Source organism: Arctopsyche grandis, chromosome 13 (assembly GCF_051622035.1).
Source record: "Arctopsyche grandis isolate Sample6627 chromosome 13, ASM5162203v2, whole genome shotgun sequence".
Classification (NCBI taxonomy): Eukaryota; Metazoa; Arthropoda; class Insecta; order Trichoptera; family Hydropsychidae; genus Arctopsyche; species Arctopsyche grandis.
The window spans coordinates 17,919,660-17,938,593 of NC_135367.1; the positions used below are offsets into that span (position 1 = coordinate 17,919,660).

General features: G+C 33.9%; 2 protein-coding genes across 3 annotated transcripts; one reads left to right on the top strand and one right to left on the bottom strand.

Annotated features, from left to right (window-relative positions):
* The first annotated feature begins 1,511 nt into the window (after positions 1-1,511).
* Miro (mitochondrial Rho GTPase) lies at positions 1,512-13,009 on the top strand. Of its 2 annotated transcripts, XM_077444638.1 has the most exons (13): positions 1,512-1,835; positions 3,542-3,753; positions 3,826-4,034; positions 4,129-4,281; positions 4,359-4,490; positions 5,657-5,853; positions 5,926-6,115; positions 6,198-6,333; positions 7,754-7,884; positions 7,956-8,177; positions 8,259-8,452; positions 9,636-9,707; positions 12,427-12,996. In XM_077444638.1, the coding sequence occupies exons 2-13, from the start codon at positions 3,558-3,560 to the stop codon at positions 12,551-12,553; spliced, it is 1,959 nt and encodes a 652-aa protein (XP_077300764.1). In that variant the 5' UTR covers positions 1,512-1,835; positions 3,542-3,557; the 3' UTR covers positions 12,554-12,996. The 2 variants fall into 2 exon arrangements, with proteins under 2 accessions (XP_077300764.1, XP_077300765.1); XM_077444639.1 differs by lacking the exon at positions 9,636-9,707 and having other exon boundaries at positions 12,427-13,009.
* Polr3B (RNA polymerase III subunit RpIII128) lies at positions 13,003-18,881 on the bottom strand. Its single transcript, XM_077444637.1, has 12 exons — positions 18,393-18,881; positions 17,995-18,326; positions 17,813-17,925; positions 17,564-17,739; positions 17,266-17,453; positions 16,803-17,187; positions 16,176-16,539; positions 14,781-15,239; positions 13,904-14,698; positions 13,658-13,794; positions 13,415-13,578; positions 13,003-13,332 (listed from the first exon to the last, which is right to left on the bottom strand). Exons 1-12 carry the CDS (start codon positions 18,462-18,464, stop codon positions 13,113-13,115), a joined length of 3,405 nt encoding a protein of 1,134 aa, XP_077300763.1. The 5' UTR covers positions 18,465-18,881; the 3' UTR covers positions 13,003-13,112.
* Positions 18,882-18,934: the final 53 nt, after the last annotated feature.

Genomic DNA, 18,934 nt, shown 5'->3' on the forward strand with positions numbered 1-18,934 from the left:
ACGTTTCGCAACCGTACAGCAAAACCGACCAAACTAAGGAGTGCAGGACTCTTAAGCGCAATTTCATAGACAACCTTCGACAATACAAAACATTTTTCATGCTGCCAAAGGCATTTCTCGCTATTACGATCCTTCTTCTTATCTCCATTTCAGAACTGACGTCCGTATTGATCATTGCTCCTAGGTATTTGTATTGTTCGACCTGTTCAATCATTTGTCCGCGCACACTCAGGTTTAATGGATCCGTTTTTTCTTTACATATGACCATCGATTTTGTCTTGTTGATATTAACCACTTGACTGCCGGAGATGTTTAGACTTAAATCAGTCCAAAAAAAAAAATAAATCAATATTTTTGTATCCATAATATAGACTTCAACTTTAATTTTTAGTCATTAGTAGTCACCGGAGCCTGAGGGGGCCGTCTATTGTTCAAAGGTTGTAAATGCATTGTTAAAGGTTTGCCGAACAATGGATAGCACTGTAACTATCCTACCTCTAGTCATTAGTTCATTAGAAATACGCATAGTTGTGTTTTGATAATAGGGCTGCCACAAATTTTTAATTTGAAAAAAAAAATTTAAATGTAGAAAGTTGTTCATTATTATAATGTAGTAAATCGTTGGAAATATGTAATGATTAGTCACCGGAGCCTGAGGGGGCTGTGTATTGTTCAAAGGTTGTAAATGCATTGTTAAAGGTTTGCCGAACAATGGATAGCACTGTGACTATCCTACCTCTAGTAATGATATAGGGTTGCCACATAAAAAAAATAAAATAAAAAAAATCACAAATTTCACGGAAAATAATAAAAAAAAATTAAAATAGAAAATTAATAAAATAAACGGAATGTAAACAAGTTGAAATTTGTAGACGAAAATAATTTTTTTGTGAAATTTGACACGTCACAATGAACATGTGGTAGCCCTGACGACATAAATTCACTTAATGAGGATTAACTTTGAAACCAGTTGGAAAATTAATTTTAATTTTTTTTTATAATTTTCCTTAAAAATATACAGAGGTCTCTTGATTTTTAGCTGAATTCTTTAATTACACAATTTCGCCTTATAATGTGTGCGGCTATAGCCGTCAACGGCATTGAAGTGGTAGATAGACCCCATTTTTTACATGAATGATCAATTGCGATCAATAACGATTGCAGGTCTTCGGCACTCTCAGTCAATATTGCCGTATCATCAGCGAAACGGATATTATTTATAATTTCGCCGCCTATTTTTACTCCTATTCGACTATCGACTGCCTGGTTGAACACCATTTCCGATTATAAATGTTCTAAATCTATTCCACTGACAAAATATTTAGGCGACATACATAATATCCCTCTAGATATAAAACAGTTTGACAACCACGACACCTACCAAAACCGAGTGCGCGCGTGTGTGTGTAAAATTGAATGGAACCCCCAAAAATGTAGCGCAGAAAAGGAGGCGCCCGGCCGAAACAGTTGAAGAGCCAACGTCATTATAGGGGGCGTGTGCATGTATGTGTATAAATAGGATTACATATTCGAAGTGGGGTGGGGGTGTGAGTATGACAGCGGCGTGCGGCTGAAATTGCCGCGGCCGCTGTTGAGTCGCTCTCTCCGCGGGCGAAGCGTGTCGACGTGCGGGGGCGGAGCACCCGGGGGCGCATTCGAGTCTCTGCTGACCCAGTCGACTGCCGTGCATCGTCCATTGTTCATCGTCCATCGTCCATCGTCCACCTTCCACGCTGCCCTTGGCCTGGAGTGCGCGGGTCAAGGACGCCCGACCGCTACTGCACATTGCACGGATTCCCCATACTAGGCTTACCTCATCGTATTCACACACATAGGTAAATGTCTCGCGTCTTATTTAATCACACTTTTTAATTTTCCTTTCAGCTTCAAATTCATATATAGCGTCACTCGGGTTTCAGCAGTGTGCTTTTTTTTTTAATGATTTTTGTATTCCTTTTGAATCATTGTGGGCTATTGTTAACTGAAAGGATGTTTGTTGTTTTGATAGGGAATGAGTTTTGCATCAATATAGTTTGTGGTGAAATAAGTGTATTTGGTTTTAAAATGTTTGAAAGGTTAATTCAAAATATATTTATTTGTGGAAAACTACTGTTGTAATCTTTTTATTGTTCAATATACATATGTTTGGTGATCACTATCTATTTTGCAAATTTTTATTTTATTTTAATGTTAATTAAAAGGAATAAGTGAAAGTTAGAAGACGTTTGTAAAAATCTTAAGAACTATTTAAAAGTTTTATTTATTTTATGAAATCGGGAAACTGAAAGTTGTCTTAAAATTTTGTATTAATAAATAATAGTCAAATTTCACTAAAATGAATTCCAAAATAATAAAATTTTCATACTTTTTTAATTTATCTATATTTTAATATACTGAAATAATTTAATAATTTGCTAGAATCTTCTTCTTTATGTTGTTGTTGTTTCTACAGAACCAATAGTAAAAAAAAAAAACAGTATAAAACCACAGGTAAAATTCTTATGGGAAATAGTCCATTCACCATTGCTTATTTATTTATTTTATTTTGTATACGGCCGCAAGGACCATTGAACAATAATAATATAGAACATACATAATAATAATACATAGAACAATAAATAATACATATGTAGAACAATAAAACAAAAAAAAACACAATATTAATATAAGAAAAGAAAAGAAAAAATATGATTTTTAAAACTAATTGAATAAAAAAAATTAATTAATTAAAAAAATAAAATGAAATTCATTTAGCATTTGTATAAATTAGAATAAGAGATAAGAGATATAAAAAATTACCAAATTTAGATAGTAAAAATATGGCAAATTTGAATTGTTAGAATATCATTTGAAAGATATTCCCAAAGGTACAATCTGATGTGGCTTAGATTCTTCATGCAGAATACTATAACTGCAGAAACGGTGTATTTTTTACCTTCAAAGATTAATTCTTAATTTGTTATTATTCTAAAATCAAATATTGACCAAACTGAATTATGAGATGTCAGATTATAATAGCCAAAATTGAATTAATTTTAATAATAAAGTGAAAATAATTTGATTGTATTATACATACATATAAAAAAAGATAAGATTAATAAAGTAAAAATAATATTCCTTTCTACGGTTAAATAAAGTAAATGTAATTTATTTTCATCGTAGACTTCAAAAATACTTAACACTCTCACACTTTCTGTCTTATCTTCCGGATGTATGGGCACAGATCTTTCTCATACTACCGTGAATACTCATCATGGAATTTAAACAATAGTGAAGAATTTTAGATCTATAACGGTCACGTACATATTTCACATTCCCACAATCTTCATTGTAATACTAATGTGAAAACATCCACAGAGCAGATGGACTATTTTTCAGTTTGCTTTCATATCATAAAATATCACACTTGTTAATAAACGCATTGTTCCACGGCAACTGATAATCTTAGATTTTGCTAATTCTTTCAGTACGAAAATTTTCTAGATTAGACTATTATCGATATGAATATGTTTCACAATATCAATATTATTATACTCTTCAGAATTCATTGAGAAAAAATGGTGACGGGAAACTCAGCACGGAGACAAGTTCGCATACTGCTTGTCGGAGATGCGGGCGTGGGCAAAACCTCTTTGATACTTTCCCTCGTGAGCGAAGAGTTCGCCGAAGATGTACCATCAAAAGCTGAAGAAATCACAATACCCGCTGATGTCACGCCTGAACAAGTACCCACGAACATTGTTGACTATTCAGGTATGCTTTTTAAAAGAGCTTGAATTCGTAGGTGGTAAACTTGCACTTGCTATAAATGGTTTTACTTTTCAGCTGCCGAGCAAACATCAGATAATTTGACAGAAGAAATCCAAAAATCTCATGTAGTTTGCATTGTCTATGCCGTGGATGATGAAGAGACGTTGAACAGAGTCAGCTCTCATTGGTTGCCACTAATACGCGAAGCATGCGCTCCAGATCAAAAGAAACCAGTCGTTTTAGTTGGAAATAAAGTGGATCTCATAGACTATTCAACACTACATGTACTATTTTTTTAATATATTATATATATGTACATATATATTGCTATATTATACGGTTTTTGTAATATAATTAATGTACGTTTTGATTATTTAGTCAATATTGGAAATAGCCGAAAGCTTTCCTGAAATTGATAGCTGCATTGAATGCTCTGCCAAGACTTTGAGCAATATTTCCGAAATGTTTTATTATGCTCAAAAGGCAGTACTGCATCCAACATCACCTTTGTATATAATGGAACAACAAGATGTATGCTTTATTTTATTATCTGAATGTCTTCTCGATCAGATTGTATTATATTTATTGTTTAAAACATTTTTTTTTAGCTGACGGACAATTGTCGGAAAGCTCTAACAAGGATTTTCAAAGTGTGTGATATCGATGGTGATGGCTTGTTGAATGACTATGAACTGAATCACTTCCAAAGGAGATGTTTCGATAGTCCTCTTAAACCAAAGGTATAGTATTTTTGCTTAAGTAACCACCGCTCTTAAGATTCACAAGTAACCACCGCTCACTCCAGAATAATCTGATCTACCGTGTGTACCTACTTATAAAGGATAAGTTGCCCACCACAGCTTCCCCGATCTATTTAGGTATCTATTGTCTAGGAGAACTCCAGCATATCCTTTGTTCGGGCACTTATTGAGTCCCGTTCGCCTAATCTGGGGTCTCTATTGCTCACCAACGAATGTACTTAGACAGTGGATACTCTCTTTCATGTTCTCACGTTACACTATTGTAATATTGAGTTCGCTTATAGCCTTCGGAACTATCAGTTAACGCGAACTGTTGATCTTGGTATACTGTTTAGGAGTGACTTCAAATTTTCGACTCATATTTCAGATATGTGCTGTAGGGCTACCAAAATGCTTGGATTTGTTTTGCGCAATTCTCACTACTTCCAAGATCCGAGTATAATGGTGTTACTTTATTGTTCGTTTGTCCGGAGCATATTGGAGTTTGGGTCTGTAATTTGGAGTCCTATTGAAATTAAATTCTCTCTCTTGATAGAAAGAGTTCAAAAAAAATTTCTTAGATGCTTTTATATGAAGAAATATAAATATTTCCCTTATTTATTTCCCACTGCCTTTTTACAAGGTATGGCTAGGCTTTGACTCCCTATCTTTGAGAAGAATTATTGCCATTTCCAAATATTTCTTTGGATTGTTAAAGGGAAGAATCGTCAACCCTTCGATTTTATTGGAACTTAAATTTTCGGCGCCGGAGTGTGGTAGAGTTTTGCGTCATCATTTAATTTTCCAACCTATTCCTGCGAAAACGTCTGCTTTAAATAACTCGTCTCTTGTAAAGGCTATCCGGTTCCTTAATGTGATTGATGAGCATTTTGACCTGTTCAATTGTCATGTTGATGAGCTGGTTAGTTTCTTGCGATTCAATATGAGACTATTTGAATGAGATGAATGATTGGAATTTTTATTGCTTTTTCTTTGTTATTTTCTTTCTATATTTTTGTAAGACTGGTGTGACGCTTTGGGGCAAACTGTCAGGTCACACTGGTCATTTTATTGTTGTTATTATTATTTTAAAATAATAAATTAAATAAATAAATATGTACATAACTCGTTATATTATAATTTTTAATTAAAATATTTCATTTCAGGTATTAGATGAAGTGAAAGCTGTGCTCGCTGAAAACGTAGTAGGCGGTATAGAAAAAGATTCCATTACACTGAAGGGCTTCCTATTTTTACACTGTCTTTTCATACAACGCGGTCGCAACGAAACTACATGGACTGTCTTGAGAAAGTTTGGATACAACGAAAGTCTTGAAATGTCCTCTGAATATTTATATCCAGTGTATGTTCATAATAATAGCACTTGTATAATTTGTCTTTATCGACAGTGTGATTAATCTATGTATTATTACAGGATAAAAGTTCCATCCGGATGCACCACCGAACTGTCTCACAGGGGTCAACAATTTTTAACACAATTATTTGAACGGCATGACAAAGATAAAGATGGCGCTTTGAATACGGCAGAACTTCGCAACGTATTTTCCTGCTGTCCGCAAGTTCCTTGGCACCACCTCAGACAAACCGTGCCGACTAACGAAAAAGTAATGGCTCAGTTACTCGCTCTTTTCGCTTTGAAATCGAATCTCTGTAAGTTTATATTATACATATTGACATTTGTTTTAGGGTAACTTGAATCTTCAAGGTTGGCTGTGTCGCTGGTCATTGATGGCGTTAACTGAATTACCTCGCACCCTGGAATATTTGGCTTACTTGGGTTTCAATGTGCATGAAAATGAGTCACAAGCAACTGCCATTCAAGGTATTTAATGATACATTTTAATATTATGTTAAAATATGGCTTTCACAATAGAAAATTTTACATTACATACACTAGTTAGGGTTGTAGGATGTGCTGGTTAATCGGGACTTTCACCGTTTTTAAGTCTCGTGTCCCAGTGTTCTGAGCAAACCTTTTGGGCCGCCCAAATGTTTGCCCGGCTTACATATTTTTAGATACCTAGCAACGTTTTAAGTTCTGTTTATACTGTCACAGCTGACCAGCAACTGCATGTAAACAGCAGTACGAAAAATATTCCTTAGCACATTCTACATACATATATATATATATATATATATATATATATATATATATATGGACACATTCATATGTTCCGCAATATGTATGTGGTATACACGTAACAGCATATATTCATATTATACAGCAATATACATGTCACTGAAAAAATTCACGCTTGACGTGACGTCATAGTGGTGAGTGCACGCGTACTAACGAAAGTGCGCATGCGCATATGAATATTTTTGGAAACGTCATATTGTGACAATATTGACTTGACGATACGATGCAAGCAATATTGGGCCGTATCACCTCGCTCTATAATGTATATGTAAGCCGATTTGCTTTGCACTTGAAACGTGCGCTGCTGTATAGTACGAATGGAAGTCGTCTTTTCCGTGCACTGCTGTGCCGGGCTGTTGCCATGCATTGCTGGATAATTAATATGTAAATAGGACCTTAACTCAGATTTTCAAAATGTCTAAGCAATTTTCGCGGAATAATTTTATTTAATTATAAGAAAAAGTTTTATTTAATTATACGTTGGTGAGTTTTGCTAACGTTGTCACTAAAATTATACCGGTTGCTAAGGGCGAAAACACAGGCATGCGGCACCTTTTTTGTTTTTTAGATACGTTTGCACATGTAAAAATATCGTTAGCATGCAAAATTTTTCCTGTGGCACCCTGCCCCAAAAAAGTACCCCCTGGAGTTTTTTCTATGATATTTTATCCTTGTATTGACATAGGTTTGACAGTGATAGATAACAGTGATTCCAATATTTGAAGAAATGTAGTTAATATGCTAAAAATTTATAAAATATTGTTTAATTATTTTTTAGTTTTGTCGTAAAAATGCCGAAGAGAAAGTGCAAATTTACAGAAAACTATAGAAAACTCTTGCAAAAGGCCGAATCTAATGAAAAATTTAAAAAATATGAATTTCAATTTAAATGTTAATTAATATTCAAATTTATAAATTTTATTTTTTATCAAATAATTTAGAAAATAAGTGGTTTAATATTGTTGATTTTATCGAGGAGGGGGGGGGGGTTCTGGTTTGACTTGTAATAAATCTGGTAACCCTAACATTGGTGAACTTTTAGCTCATGATTTCATTGCATTACGAAATGGGATATACTACATTCAGAACTTTCTATTTTTAGTAACACGTGAGAAGAAATTAGATTTGGCTAAGAAACAATCCAGTCGCAACGTTTACCAGTGTCACGTCATCGGACCGCGCGATTCTGGGAAGACTACATTCTGCAGAAGTTTTATCGGTGTCGGAACAAAGGTATATACTATTTATTTATATGTAGTTCTTTATTTGTGTAAGTTTTTGACTAACTTTTCCCCACTTAATAGAAATCAAAGAGTCCAGCCGCTGACACAGACAGCGATGCCATCCATTGTTGTATAAACACTGTCCAGGTTTATGCACAGGAAAAATATTTAATACTTAAAGACATCGGCGTGAGTCGAGTATCGGATCCTTTGCAGCCATCAGAAGTCAATTGCGATGTCGCATGTCTCGTTTACGATACGACGCAGATCAAGTCGTTTGAATATATTGCGCGAATATTCATCGTAAGTTCGCAATGTATTACATTCGATATTTGAATTACTCGTACAATTTATATTGCAATACAATTGTTCGTTTAATTTTAGAAATATTTCGCCGAGAGTAAAATACCCGTTCTCGTCGTCGGTACCAAATCTGATCTTGATCCAGTACACCAAGACTACTTACTACAGCCAGTCGACTTTTGCACCAAATATAAAATACTGCCGCCGCAGTTCTACACGTCCAAAGATAAAAAGAAAGATATTTTCATTAAACTGGCAACTATGGCTGCATTCCCGTAAGTCTTCCGAAACACTGTTGAATACATATGAATTTTTTTCCCCATTCCGTGCGAAACTGTATTATTCACGAGAAATGTTTTATCAGTCGTTTTCAAGCCGCCTGGATACTATTTTACAAGCACAGGTTTGTAGATATTTATCGTCAGACAATGTAAGTTGCAAATTATTCATATCTTAAGCTGGTATACTGAATATTGATGCACTGATTAGTCGATATATGCAGTGATCTTATTCTGAACTTTTCCTAGTTCTCCATTGACAGTTTTTGAGATTGATTTTCAACCACTAGTTTCACACTATATTATAAGTTTTTCCTATTGTATTCATTAAATCGGCGTTTGAGGTGAATTATTAATATATATTACATTAGCTTACGTGATTTTATAGTATATATTAGGATAAGCGAAATCCATAAAGCTGTAAATGGGTGAATAAATGTATTTTATTTTCGCTTCGTTATGTTTAGTATTCACTTCGTTTTTAATTATTATACATATTTAGACTTCTTATATATTCGTATTGAATTTTAAATCATTCTACATCAAAAAAGCAGTTAAATTAAAAACGATAAATAAAATTTTTTGATATGTACACACATGCAAATATTCACGCATTTCTATTGAATGTATTTAAATGTGTGTGTATTTATCCGCTTATACGTTATATATCATTATTTTATCAAATTTAAACAAACCGTTAAATTTTCAATCTTGCTTCTTATTATGTACATACTTTGTATAGTATATTTTGATTCGAAAGCTGCTTTAAACGTTATAATGAAATTAAGTACTTAGGTAAAGCCAGTATTATATTAAAAGATTAGCTGAACCTTTTAGAAAGTTAGCATGATTTTAGTATGTAATTATTTCATGGGACTTTTCACATTGATTTGACGAACTCTTGAAATTCTGGCTGTATCTGTTGTATTTCTTAAATGAAAATTATATATGTGTGAAGTAAAATTATTTGACCTTTGAAATCGGGCAGCTTTTCAATTTGCAAATCATTTATAATGGATAATTTGTATTGATTGATTTTTTTCCAAATTGAACGACAGCATACAACGACGGGATGAAATAATAAATAAATAAAAAAAAGACATCTTATGCAACTTAGTATTTGTTATATGAAATGCATGTGTTAATGATTGCGGGTTTAAACTTGATTATTTTGTTGCAGTCCACTGCGACGCATGATTGACATGCTATACCTCAGACCAATATCAACCGAGTGGTTTAGTTCATGTGCAAGGTTACCATTGCCTTCCTTATAATGAATAAAATCCTCTTTTATTATTTGTGTTGGACTAACCACTTCGTAAAACGCTTACACTGTATGAGACATGTTTGCCCACTAGATTGAAGTTTTGCATTTCAAATAAATGATTTTGCATGTTGCATCGAGGCGATGATAACGTACTACGATCGCTCGATTGATTTTTGTTTATAGACCTTTGATTGATTGATTGATTTTTTTTTTAATTACACCGAGCAGCGAAAATCACGTTTTTACTTCCTGTAGTAGAGACTAATCAATCTTTACTAAGTTTGACTCACTGAATTCAAATATGACAATATTTTTTGTTGGCTTGCTCTTGTTTAAGATATGAGCGTTTAAAAAATGTGCAATTTTTACAGATTTTTGGCTTTTGCAGTCTTTAACCCTTTGACCGTGGCAATAAATATAGCGAACAAGCCGACCTTAAGCCGACCGAAGAGTTTTCGACATTAAATACAGATTTTAATATTTACTCAAGTAACCAGATATGTTAATTGACACATAAAGTATTATTTTAAACAATAAAATACATAATATATCTCGTAGTTTATGCTTAATTGTCAAATAATCATTCTTCATACAATTGAGACGTATCGTCGCCATTATTGTCATTATCGTCGCCATTGTTTACAGACGTGACGTCACATAAACGAGGTTTCAGTATGGTTCCACAAAAAACTAATTTTGACTGGTATATATTAATTTTAAGCAAATTGAATAGATGGCATTCAACTCTCAGTAATATATTCAACCAATTTTGAACCTTAAAACAGTTGAAATAGGCGCATATAAGGCTCAAAATCCCGTGCAAAGTTCAGAAATTCTATGTAAAACAGCCGCGCTACAGACTTGTCGCGCAAAGCTTCCATAGAAGACGGCTGCGGGCAAACGGTTAATTGAAAATCTAGTATTGCTGTTCCAAAAGTGAGTATTGGAATCAATAGTCAGATTTTTTTCCAGTCAGATCTCTTAAATTAGAGCAAGCCAATGAAAATCATTGTCATATTCGAATTCAGTGAGTCAAACATACATAGTAAAGATTGATAAGTCTCCACTCCGGTAATTGTTTTTCTAGCTCGGTGTTATTGTTTGAGCGCATGTTTGGTGCAGGCTTGCAGTCGAAATTCAATATACATAGTAAAACTCGATTATAAACAAACGGTAATATTTGTTCATAAGACTTTTAACCGTCCTTCAAAAATTATTCATATTTGAATACTTCAGTGATGGTGTTACAATATAATGCGCTTTCTTTCCCTATGAATAATTGCACTGAGGTATACGTTGTATTGCACCTGTTTTTTTCTTTTGAAGAATGATTTACAGTACTTTCAAAAGATCGTGCGTGGGCTGAAGCGTTTGAATGCAATATACATGTACATGTGTATATGTTACAGTCCAAGTGTTCACTCTGGTTTGTTCATTCACGAACTATTGGTTTTAGTTTGAGTGCTAACATTCAAAAGGTATCTTCAAATAGAATCAGTATTTAATTGGAAAATCCTATCGAAACTGCATTACAACGTTGCTATAATTCCCATTTTCGTTTTTATTAAAAAAATGCAACCCACGGAAAGCATACAAGTATGGAACTAACGATTGAGAATACTTAAACTTATGCCTAATAGTTTGTACATGAACAAACTAGTATGTTCATACACAAACGAAATGTACACAAACAATCTTTCTAAATGGCAACCTCCGTATTTTTATTCATTTTCAACGGTACAAAATTTCCGTGGATTACAATAGAAAATTTTAGATGCCATAATCGAGTTCCAATGTATTCATAATTTAATCGTTTAAATGTAGTCTTTTTGGTTTTATAATCTGGATGTATTGTCAAAAAATTAGTTTTTGAAAATTTTGTATGGCCTTGTGATTCCTTTAATTCTTATGTTAATTGAGTTGTGACATTCTTAGCAGTTTAATTAATTATTGTGATGTTGTTTTACATTTTATAAAATAAAAATAAAGTAAAAACTACCATTTGCCATTTGTATTGACTGTCACAATCAACCAATCTTTAAAGAAAAAGATTACTGTATTTAAGGCATGCTCGGTATTGTTCTTTAGAAAACGAAAACACTTTTGCAATGGTTTTCAACCTTTTCGACTAATGATGTATTACAACTGATCAAATTTAGATCAGTTACATTCAAATTTAAATATTTTGATTTAGCGTTATGGTTGGAAACCACCATTATATTTTCGTCACACATAAATATGTATAACGCAAAGTTATATTTTGCATGACCTGCTTATTTTTATTAATTTTCGCAAAATACACTATGTTTATAATAAAATTTATATTTTTGAGTGAAATTGTAAACTTTTTCTATTTAATTTTCTTAAATTTTAATGCATAAAAAATGGAATTGATAGATATTGATTTCAAATTAAAGATTTTTTTCTTGTATACTGAAATAAATCATTTGAAATGTGGTTCTATATTTAATTCAGATATATTTGCAAATCCTTTGTATGTACATACACAATTGAAATATTTTTTGTATTAAATTTTATCGATTCCAATTAGAGCACACTAATTAATCTGCTACTAATTTTGCGCAGTCGAAATTTTTTTACCATAATATTTAAACGATCGTAGATGAAATGCTTTTTTATACTTTTTTAATAAAATGATATTGTATTTATGATTGTATCTAATAAAATTCCAATTTCTTTTCAGGCATTTAAAACAGTTTGGTCTGATACCGGGAGAGAATGCTTCTTGGTGGAAGGCGGGACTAGGTTTGGCAGCAGCTACCGTCGTCGGTTTTTTTGTGGTCAGAGTTCTCAACACTTCCGACCGATAGTCAAATAGCTTAATTGTATATACATTATATACATACGTGAATGAGTATATATCCATGCATATGATAAAGCTGCCTTCATATATATATATATATTTATATTTATATCTATATTTTTAAAAGATGTGTTGTCCAAGATAATATTGTTATTTTTTTATAGTTTTATCATGTCATTACACCAAATTTTAATAGATTTTTAAAATTATTAAAAAAAAGTATTCGAGACAAATGCTAATTAAAACCTTGTTGTAATTGTATGTAAATGCATTTTATATAAAAAAATATCAGTTGTATTTTTTGTAGTACAAACTAGTTTTAAAAGTGGATCTTAACTAGTCTTATTATGACCCTTTCGAAATGTATATTTTTTCAATTTTATTTTGCACTGTTTTGATGTTAGTGGCATTAGACATGGATATATTGTATTCTATAAAATATAAATCATCCTACATAAATGTCTCCAATATTTTATTACTACTTTTCTACATACATAGCCTTCTCCTCCCCATCACTCTCTACTAATAGCTACGTAAATATGTTTAGTTAAAATAAAATCACAGTTTCATTCGCAATATTTCTTTAATGTAAGCCTAGGAACAATATTCATCGCTGTTAGTTCTTGAAATAAAAGTTTACAAGCGTATGGTATTTCAATGGTGCTAACAGACGCTGAGCTGCTACAAGTATGACACCAGCCATCATAAGCGAGTCGGCCACAAGCGTTGCATATATCAGTACTAAAGGCATCCGAAGATATCATTAGACGTTCGATAAGTAACATACTGTAAAAAAAAACACCTCAAGTTAATAAAAAGTGATTAAAAATTGCTATATTACAAGTTCATATCGTCGTTGGTAATTTACCTGGCTCCGTAACCAATCAAACAATCTCTCTCCATTTCACCGAGACGTAAACCACCTTCACGGGATCTACCTTCAGTCGGTTGCCTAGTGAGAACAGCACGAGGACCTCTAGCTCGAGCGTGCATCTTATCTTGCACCATATGTTTCAGCTTTTGATAATAAACCTGAAATCAAATGTGTTTATTACATATGTAGTATTAACGTAATTATACATTGGATACTTTTAAACAATGAGAATCTTACAGGCCCCGAGTAGATATAAGCCTCTAATGGCTCTCCTGTAATACCAGAATAAAATATATCTTTTCCATGATAGTTGAAGCCATGTTTAGCCAACTCGTCGCAGATGTCGGAGACTTTGGATCCGCCAAAAGCAGTGCCTATAAAATTGGAAGCTTTTAATGACAATACTTGGAAATTCCTGATTTTATAATATCAAATGCAGTTCTTAGAATAATTTCATCACAAATAAAACAAATTTAAATTTACCATAGTGAAATTTTCCTTCTAAAAGTCCAGCTTTTCCCGCGATGAGTTCAATCGTTTTTCCGACTGTCATACGCGAAGGAAAACCATGAGGGTTCATAATCATATCAGGACAAATACCATAATCATTAAAAGGCATATCCTCCTGTTCTACGATCAATCCCGTGACACCTTTTTGCCCATGCCGAGAACTGAACTTATCCCCGATTTCAGGACAACGGGTTTGTCGATACAATATTTTAATCAAGAAAGCATCGTCTGCGTTTGATGACACCATGACCTTTTCAACATAGGCAGGGACAGGGCATTTATAACACACGGGAACGTCTTTATAATCAACCTGCTGCGGTTGTCCCACCATCACAGGGCTTATAGTCACCGATGGCATTTGCTTATTTATGAGCACTTGTCTATTTTCAATCATTTCACCGGGCGCTGCTATACCGTCAGTGTCCAGAGCTTCATGAGCTTTAATCACCTTATTAGTGGCTCCGTCTCGAGACGGACCGAGTATACGATCTGAAGTTTGGTTTGCGTAACGTTTCATGGTAGTCTTAGCGCTTCTGTACACCAAACATCTTCCATACCCTCGATCGATGGATGCTTTGTTTAATATTAAAGCGTCTTCTATATCGTATCCACTGTAGCTCATTACTGCAACCGTTGCATTTTGTCCGGCAGGTAATTTGTCAAAATTGGTAAGTTCGATCGTTTTAGTTTTGACCATAGGACATTGCGGGTATACTAGATTGTACATCAAAGTATCAATACGATTCCGTTGATTATATCCGATGGTGCCTAAAATTTTTTGTTCATTAAATAGAATATTGATAATACATATTGAACAAACAATGTAACTTATTATAGTTGGATTACTTACCCATCGCCTGTTTACCCATAGCACATTGATATGTATTACGAGGACTTTGATTGTTGTGGGGATAAGGAACCAATCCTGCACAAACTCCCAAAATGGTAAACGGTTCTATTTCTAAATGTGTCGTTAATTCTGAATCGATTTCTAGCTCGGTGCATGCGATGTAGCTGTCATTTTCTTCATTGACGTCCAGATATTCGACGAGACCGTCGTTCAGAAAATCTTGAAACTTCCGTATTCCTCGATCGAGTTCAGCTATATGAGTGTTTTCGACTAAAGGCTGCCCACGTTTTACTATAATGTACGGACGGCACAATCTACCACCGTCACTGCTGATGTAAACAGTCCTCTGGGTATGGTTTGAATAAATGGATACAAACGCAGAAATAAGTCCTCTACGTCGGAACATTCTGAAGACATTGATGAGTCGCTCGTAGTTTTTAACAATACCTAATATATTACCTGTAAACGAAAAGATTATATATATATTGTATGTTTTTAGGATTTTTAAATAGAATTACTTCAACTAAAAAGAGCCAACCTAATTTTAAGCAGTAAATTGTTGCTACTATTATCAATTACTAGTGAATAGCCCGATGAAATATCATCGCATGGGTATAAAATTATTATATACCCGTATAAAACTAAAAAAAAAATCCGGAACCGGAACCGTTATTTTCGTAGACTCTCATAGATAGTTTTCAATTCTTTATTTGTAATAATTTTCAATTCTTAAAGTTAACGTTAACAAAATGTAATATTTTCCGATTATACACAAACGGTCATTGACCTCGTAACGTTGAATATTATTATTACACATAACAAATTACGTGCATATACATATGATGTGTATTTACAACACGTATTCTGGGCGACGATATGACATGCGACGCGAGCTCGTTAGGGCCATTGCGTTTGGATCGGAGGGTCCGAGGTTCGATTCCCGGCGCCCGCGGTGAATGAAATCAATTTTTTTATCGAATATCGTCAAAATATAAATAATTTAAATTATAATTATAATTTAATTGAAAATAAATACATAAAAAAATGGTTCAAAACCTCGCTAAATGAAATTATTAAAATTACGTATTTTTATATGGCGAGAAGGAATATTTCAATTAATGTTTAAAAAAAAAGGCGAAATGAAAAATTGGATTTGGCGTGATGTCCGAGACCATTAGCTCAATTTAGACCCATATTCAGGCTATTTGGGGTGATCGGTTCGAGTCGCGACAAAGTCTTCTCGTCGAAAAATTAATTTATCGATTTTTATCGATTCGTTCATTATGTTCGGCGAGAGTTAGGACCCACACACACACACACACACACAGATTACCGTCTTTATATATATGATATAAGAAAAATGTAATACATCTAAATGTTAATTGATAAATATACCATTCAAGAACACCATGTAGACATTGGGATGGTTTATTTCTTCGCCGCCTAGCAGTCGCACGTCTTCAACGCCAGCATTGCATGCCAAACGAATAATAGGATATTCATTGCTTTCTGTAGTTATGTGAGTCATCAGCGCTAAATTTTTCACCAAGCCGCAAGCTTCACCTTCAGGAGTGTCAGATGGACAGAGCATACCCCACTGCGACGCTTGCAACGACCTCGGACCTGATACTTTTCGGGTCTTTTCGAACTGTGAATTAACTCTAGTCATCATGCCAAGGGCAGATATGTAGCTGAGACGGCTCAACACTTGCGTGACTCCATACCGTTCCATTTTGAATCTTTTAATAATCCAATTACCCTAAAATAAACAGAAGTTCTAATAAAAATACCTAATTGATAATTTATTTTTCTTTGCCTTATGTTTGATTTCATGTACTTTTTTTTTTAATCATCTATATATTCTATCTTGTATTTTGTTTCTTTTATTTATTTTATCATACATTTTTGTGCTTTTGTTTTTATACTGTGTTTTTTATATTCTTATGTAGACCATTGTGGCACATTAGGTATTTCCTGTAATGCCACAATGGTCCAAAAACTAAATAAATAAATAAAACTTACACTAGAAATGGCGCTGAAAAGACCATTAGTAATCAAATCAGGTCTCATATGCTTGACAATATCAAACTGAGCTGCTTTCATTTTAGGAATGATTTTATCGGCTATTAATTTAAGTTCCCAATTGAATCTTTTAAACAAGTCTTCAAACATCAAGCCCAACAAAGATCCAGCCAACTCTAATCTTTTGTTTCCATAGTAATCGGGATCATCAATAGACAATTTATTGATTTCGGCTTCAATCACTCTTCGAACCATTAGAGCTGTATAAATAGCTTTTACATAAAAATTGTAATTCTCTACTGGAACGTGAGCCAATATAGTAGTCGCCAAAAGGTCTCTAGCTTCATCTGCAGGAGTTTTGATTTTACTAGCGGCTGTCACAAATCTACAATCAAACACAATTATAAGTAACATGCAGTTACAATGGCATTGTATTTAAATTTTGTAGTTGACGTATTTCAACCTTTTAACTCTGAGCTTTGCACCCATGTATTCCAAAGCTTTTTGCTGTGTAAAAACTTTTAAATTATGGCATTCTAGAAGGCAAGGCGCCATTTTTTTAATTACATTTTTATCAGTTCCAACGAGTTGCATAATCTCTTGATCACTACATATTCCCAACGCTTTGAACATCACCGCAACGGGTATATCCTATGAAACAATTACATACATATGAAGTATAATAAAAATAACAAAAAATCATCTATTGATACTCTTTATATATGTAGATAAAGTTAAAAGCAATGTAATGCAATACATACATCTACAAAAGAATTGTGCCGCAAGACATATTTTCCATTTTTGGCAATAATGATGGTTCTAGATTTCTTTTCACGGGTCGAGCTAGTAACCTGACATTGAATTGATCCTTTAAATTCGTCCACAATCATCCTATTTCTGGACAGCTGTTCTTGAATTAAGATAACTTTCTCTTGTCCTGTTTTTAAATATATAAATTATAATATCTCGCTATTGCAAAAGTAGTCAAATTATATAATCTTATTAAATACCTCTGATTATAAAGTAACCGCCAGGATCATGGGGACATTCGTTTAATTTGGACAGTTGAAAGTGTGATTTATTAGTCAAAACGCAATTCGAAGAACGGAGCATTAATGGCATTCTACAAGGAAAATTAAATTTATTACCAAAATTACAATGTCTAAAAATAGTTATTTATCTGTACGATTACCTTCCAATCATCAAATTATTTCGAATAACTCGTTGATTGCCTCTTGTATATTCAATATCCACAGTTATGGGAGCCGAATATGTCAAATCACGTAATCTACACTCGTGAGGTGTTGTCGGTCTGGAATTGTTGAAACTTTCTTCAACGTCTGGTTTGCCCACATAGGCGTTTAAGTATTTGACGTAAAAGAGCGGATCAGCATCGCTGAAGACTTTTTCATTTATTTGGACGATTTTCTTTATCTCGACGTTTATAAAATAGTTGTAAGAGTCGATGTGCTGTTTGACTAGTCCTTTCACTTGTAAAAAAGCCGGTACGAGTTTCCATTTGTCCTAAAATTAAGTTAATTACAAATTGATGTTTGATTTTATCGATTCGAATTATGGCAAATTGAGTACCTCTAGCAGTTTGACAGGTTTTGAAAGTTCTTTTCTGCTTGTTGCGGTCCAATCAGGCCCCAACTCTCCCATTTTACCAGCTAAACGTCAACTGTCAATCGCACGCGGCGACAATAAGGTTAGTGTTATAACATCACAAAAATAGTTCAATGCTGCCACTGCTAAAAATTGAATTTATCAATTTCAGGTAAACGGACTACTAGTCACATGTGAACCAGTCACAGGACAACCGGTCGCTCTAGATCGGTCACACGTGATCACTAGAGGTAGGATAGCCAAGGGGCCGCTCATTGTTCCATTGTTGTAAATCCTTTGTAAAAAAGGTTCGGCAAACCTTTAACAATGCATTTACAACATTTGAACAATACGCGGCACGCTCTGGGTCCGGGCTTTAGTGATCACCCGTCACACAAACTGGGAGGTGGACGCAAAGGCTCGTCGGTGACCTGACGCAATGATGCGGAAGGACACACGGTGACCTGAGCTATCACCTGTTGACAGGACATGGTTGCTTCGGAACCTATCTGCACAAGATAGGCAAA

Coding starts and splice junctions, on each gene's coding strand:
- Miro (XM_077444638.1), top strand. CDS start 3,558: ATGGTGACGGGAAACTCAGCACGGAGACAAGTTCGCATACTGCTTGTC. Junction 4,491..5,656: donor ATAGTCCTCTTAAACCAAAG/GTATAGTATTTT, acceptor ATTTCATTTCAG/GTATTAGATGAAGTGAAAGC. Junction 8,178..8,258: donor ATATTGCGCGAATATTCATC/GTAAGTTCGCAA, acceptor GTTTAATTTTAG/AAATATTTCGCCGAGAGTAA.
- Polr3B (XM_077444637.1), bottom strand. CDS start 18,464: ATGGGAGAGTTGGGGCCTGATTGGACCGCAACAAGCAGAAAAGAACTT. Junction 17,926..17,994: donor AATAATTTGATGATTGGAAG/GTAATCGTACAG, acceptor TTTTCCTTGTAG/AATGCCATTAATGCTCCGTT. Junction 13,333..13,414: donor TTGATTGGTTACGGAGCCAG/GTAAATTACCAA, acceptor TTTTTTTTACAG/TATGTTACTTATCGAACGTC.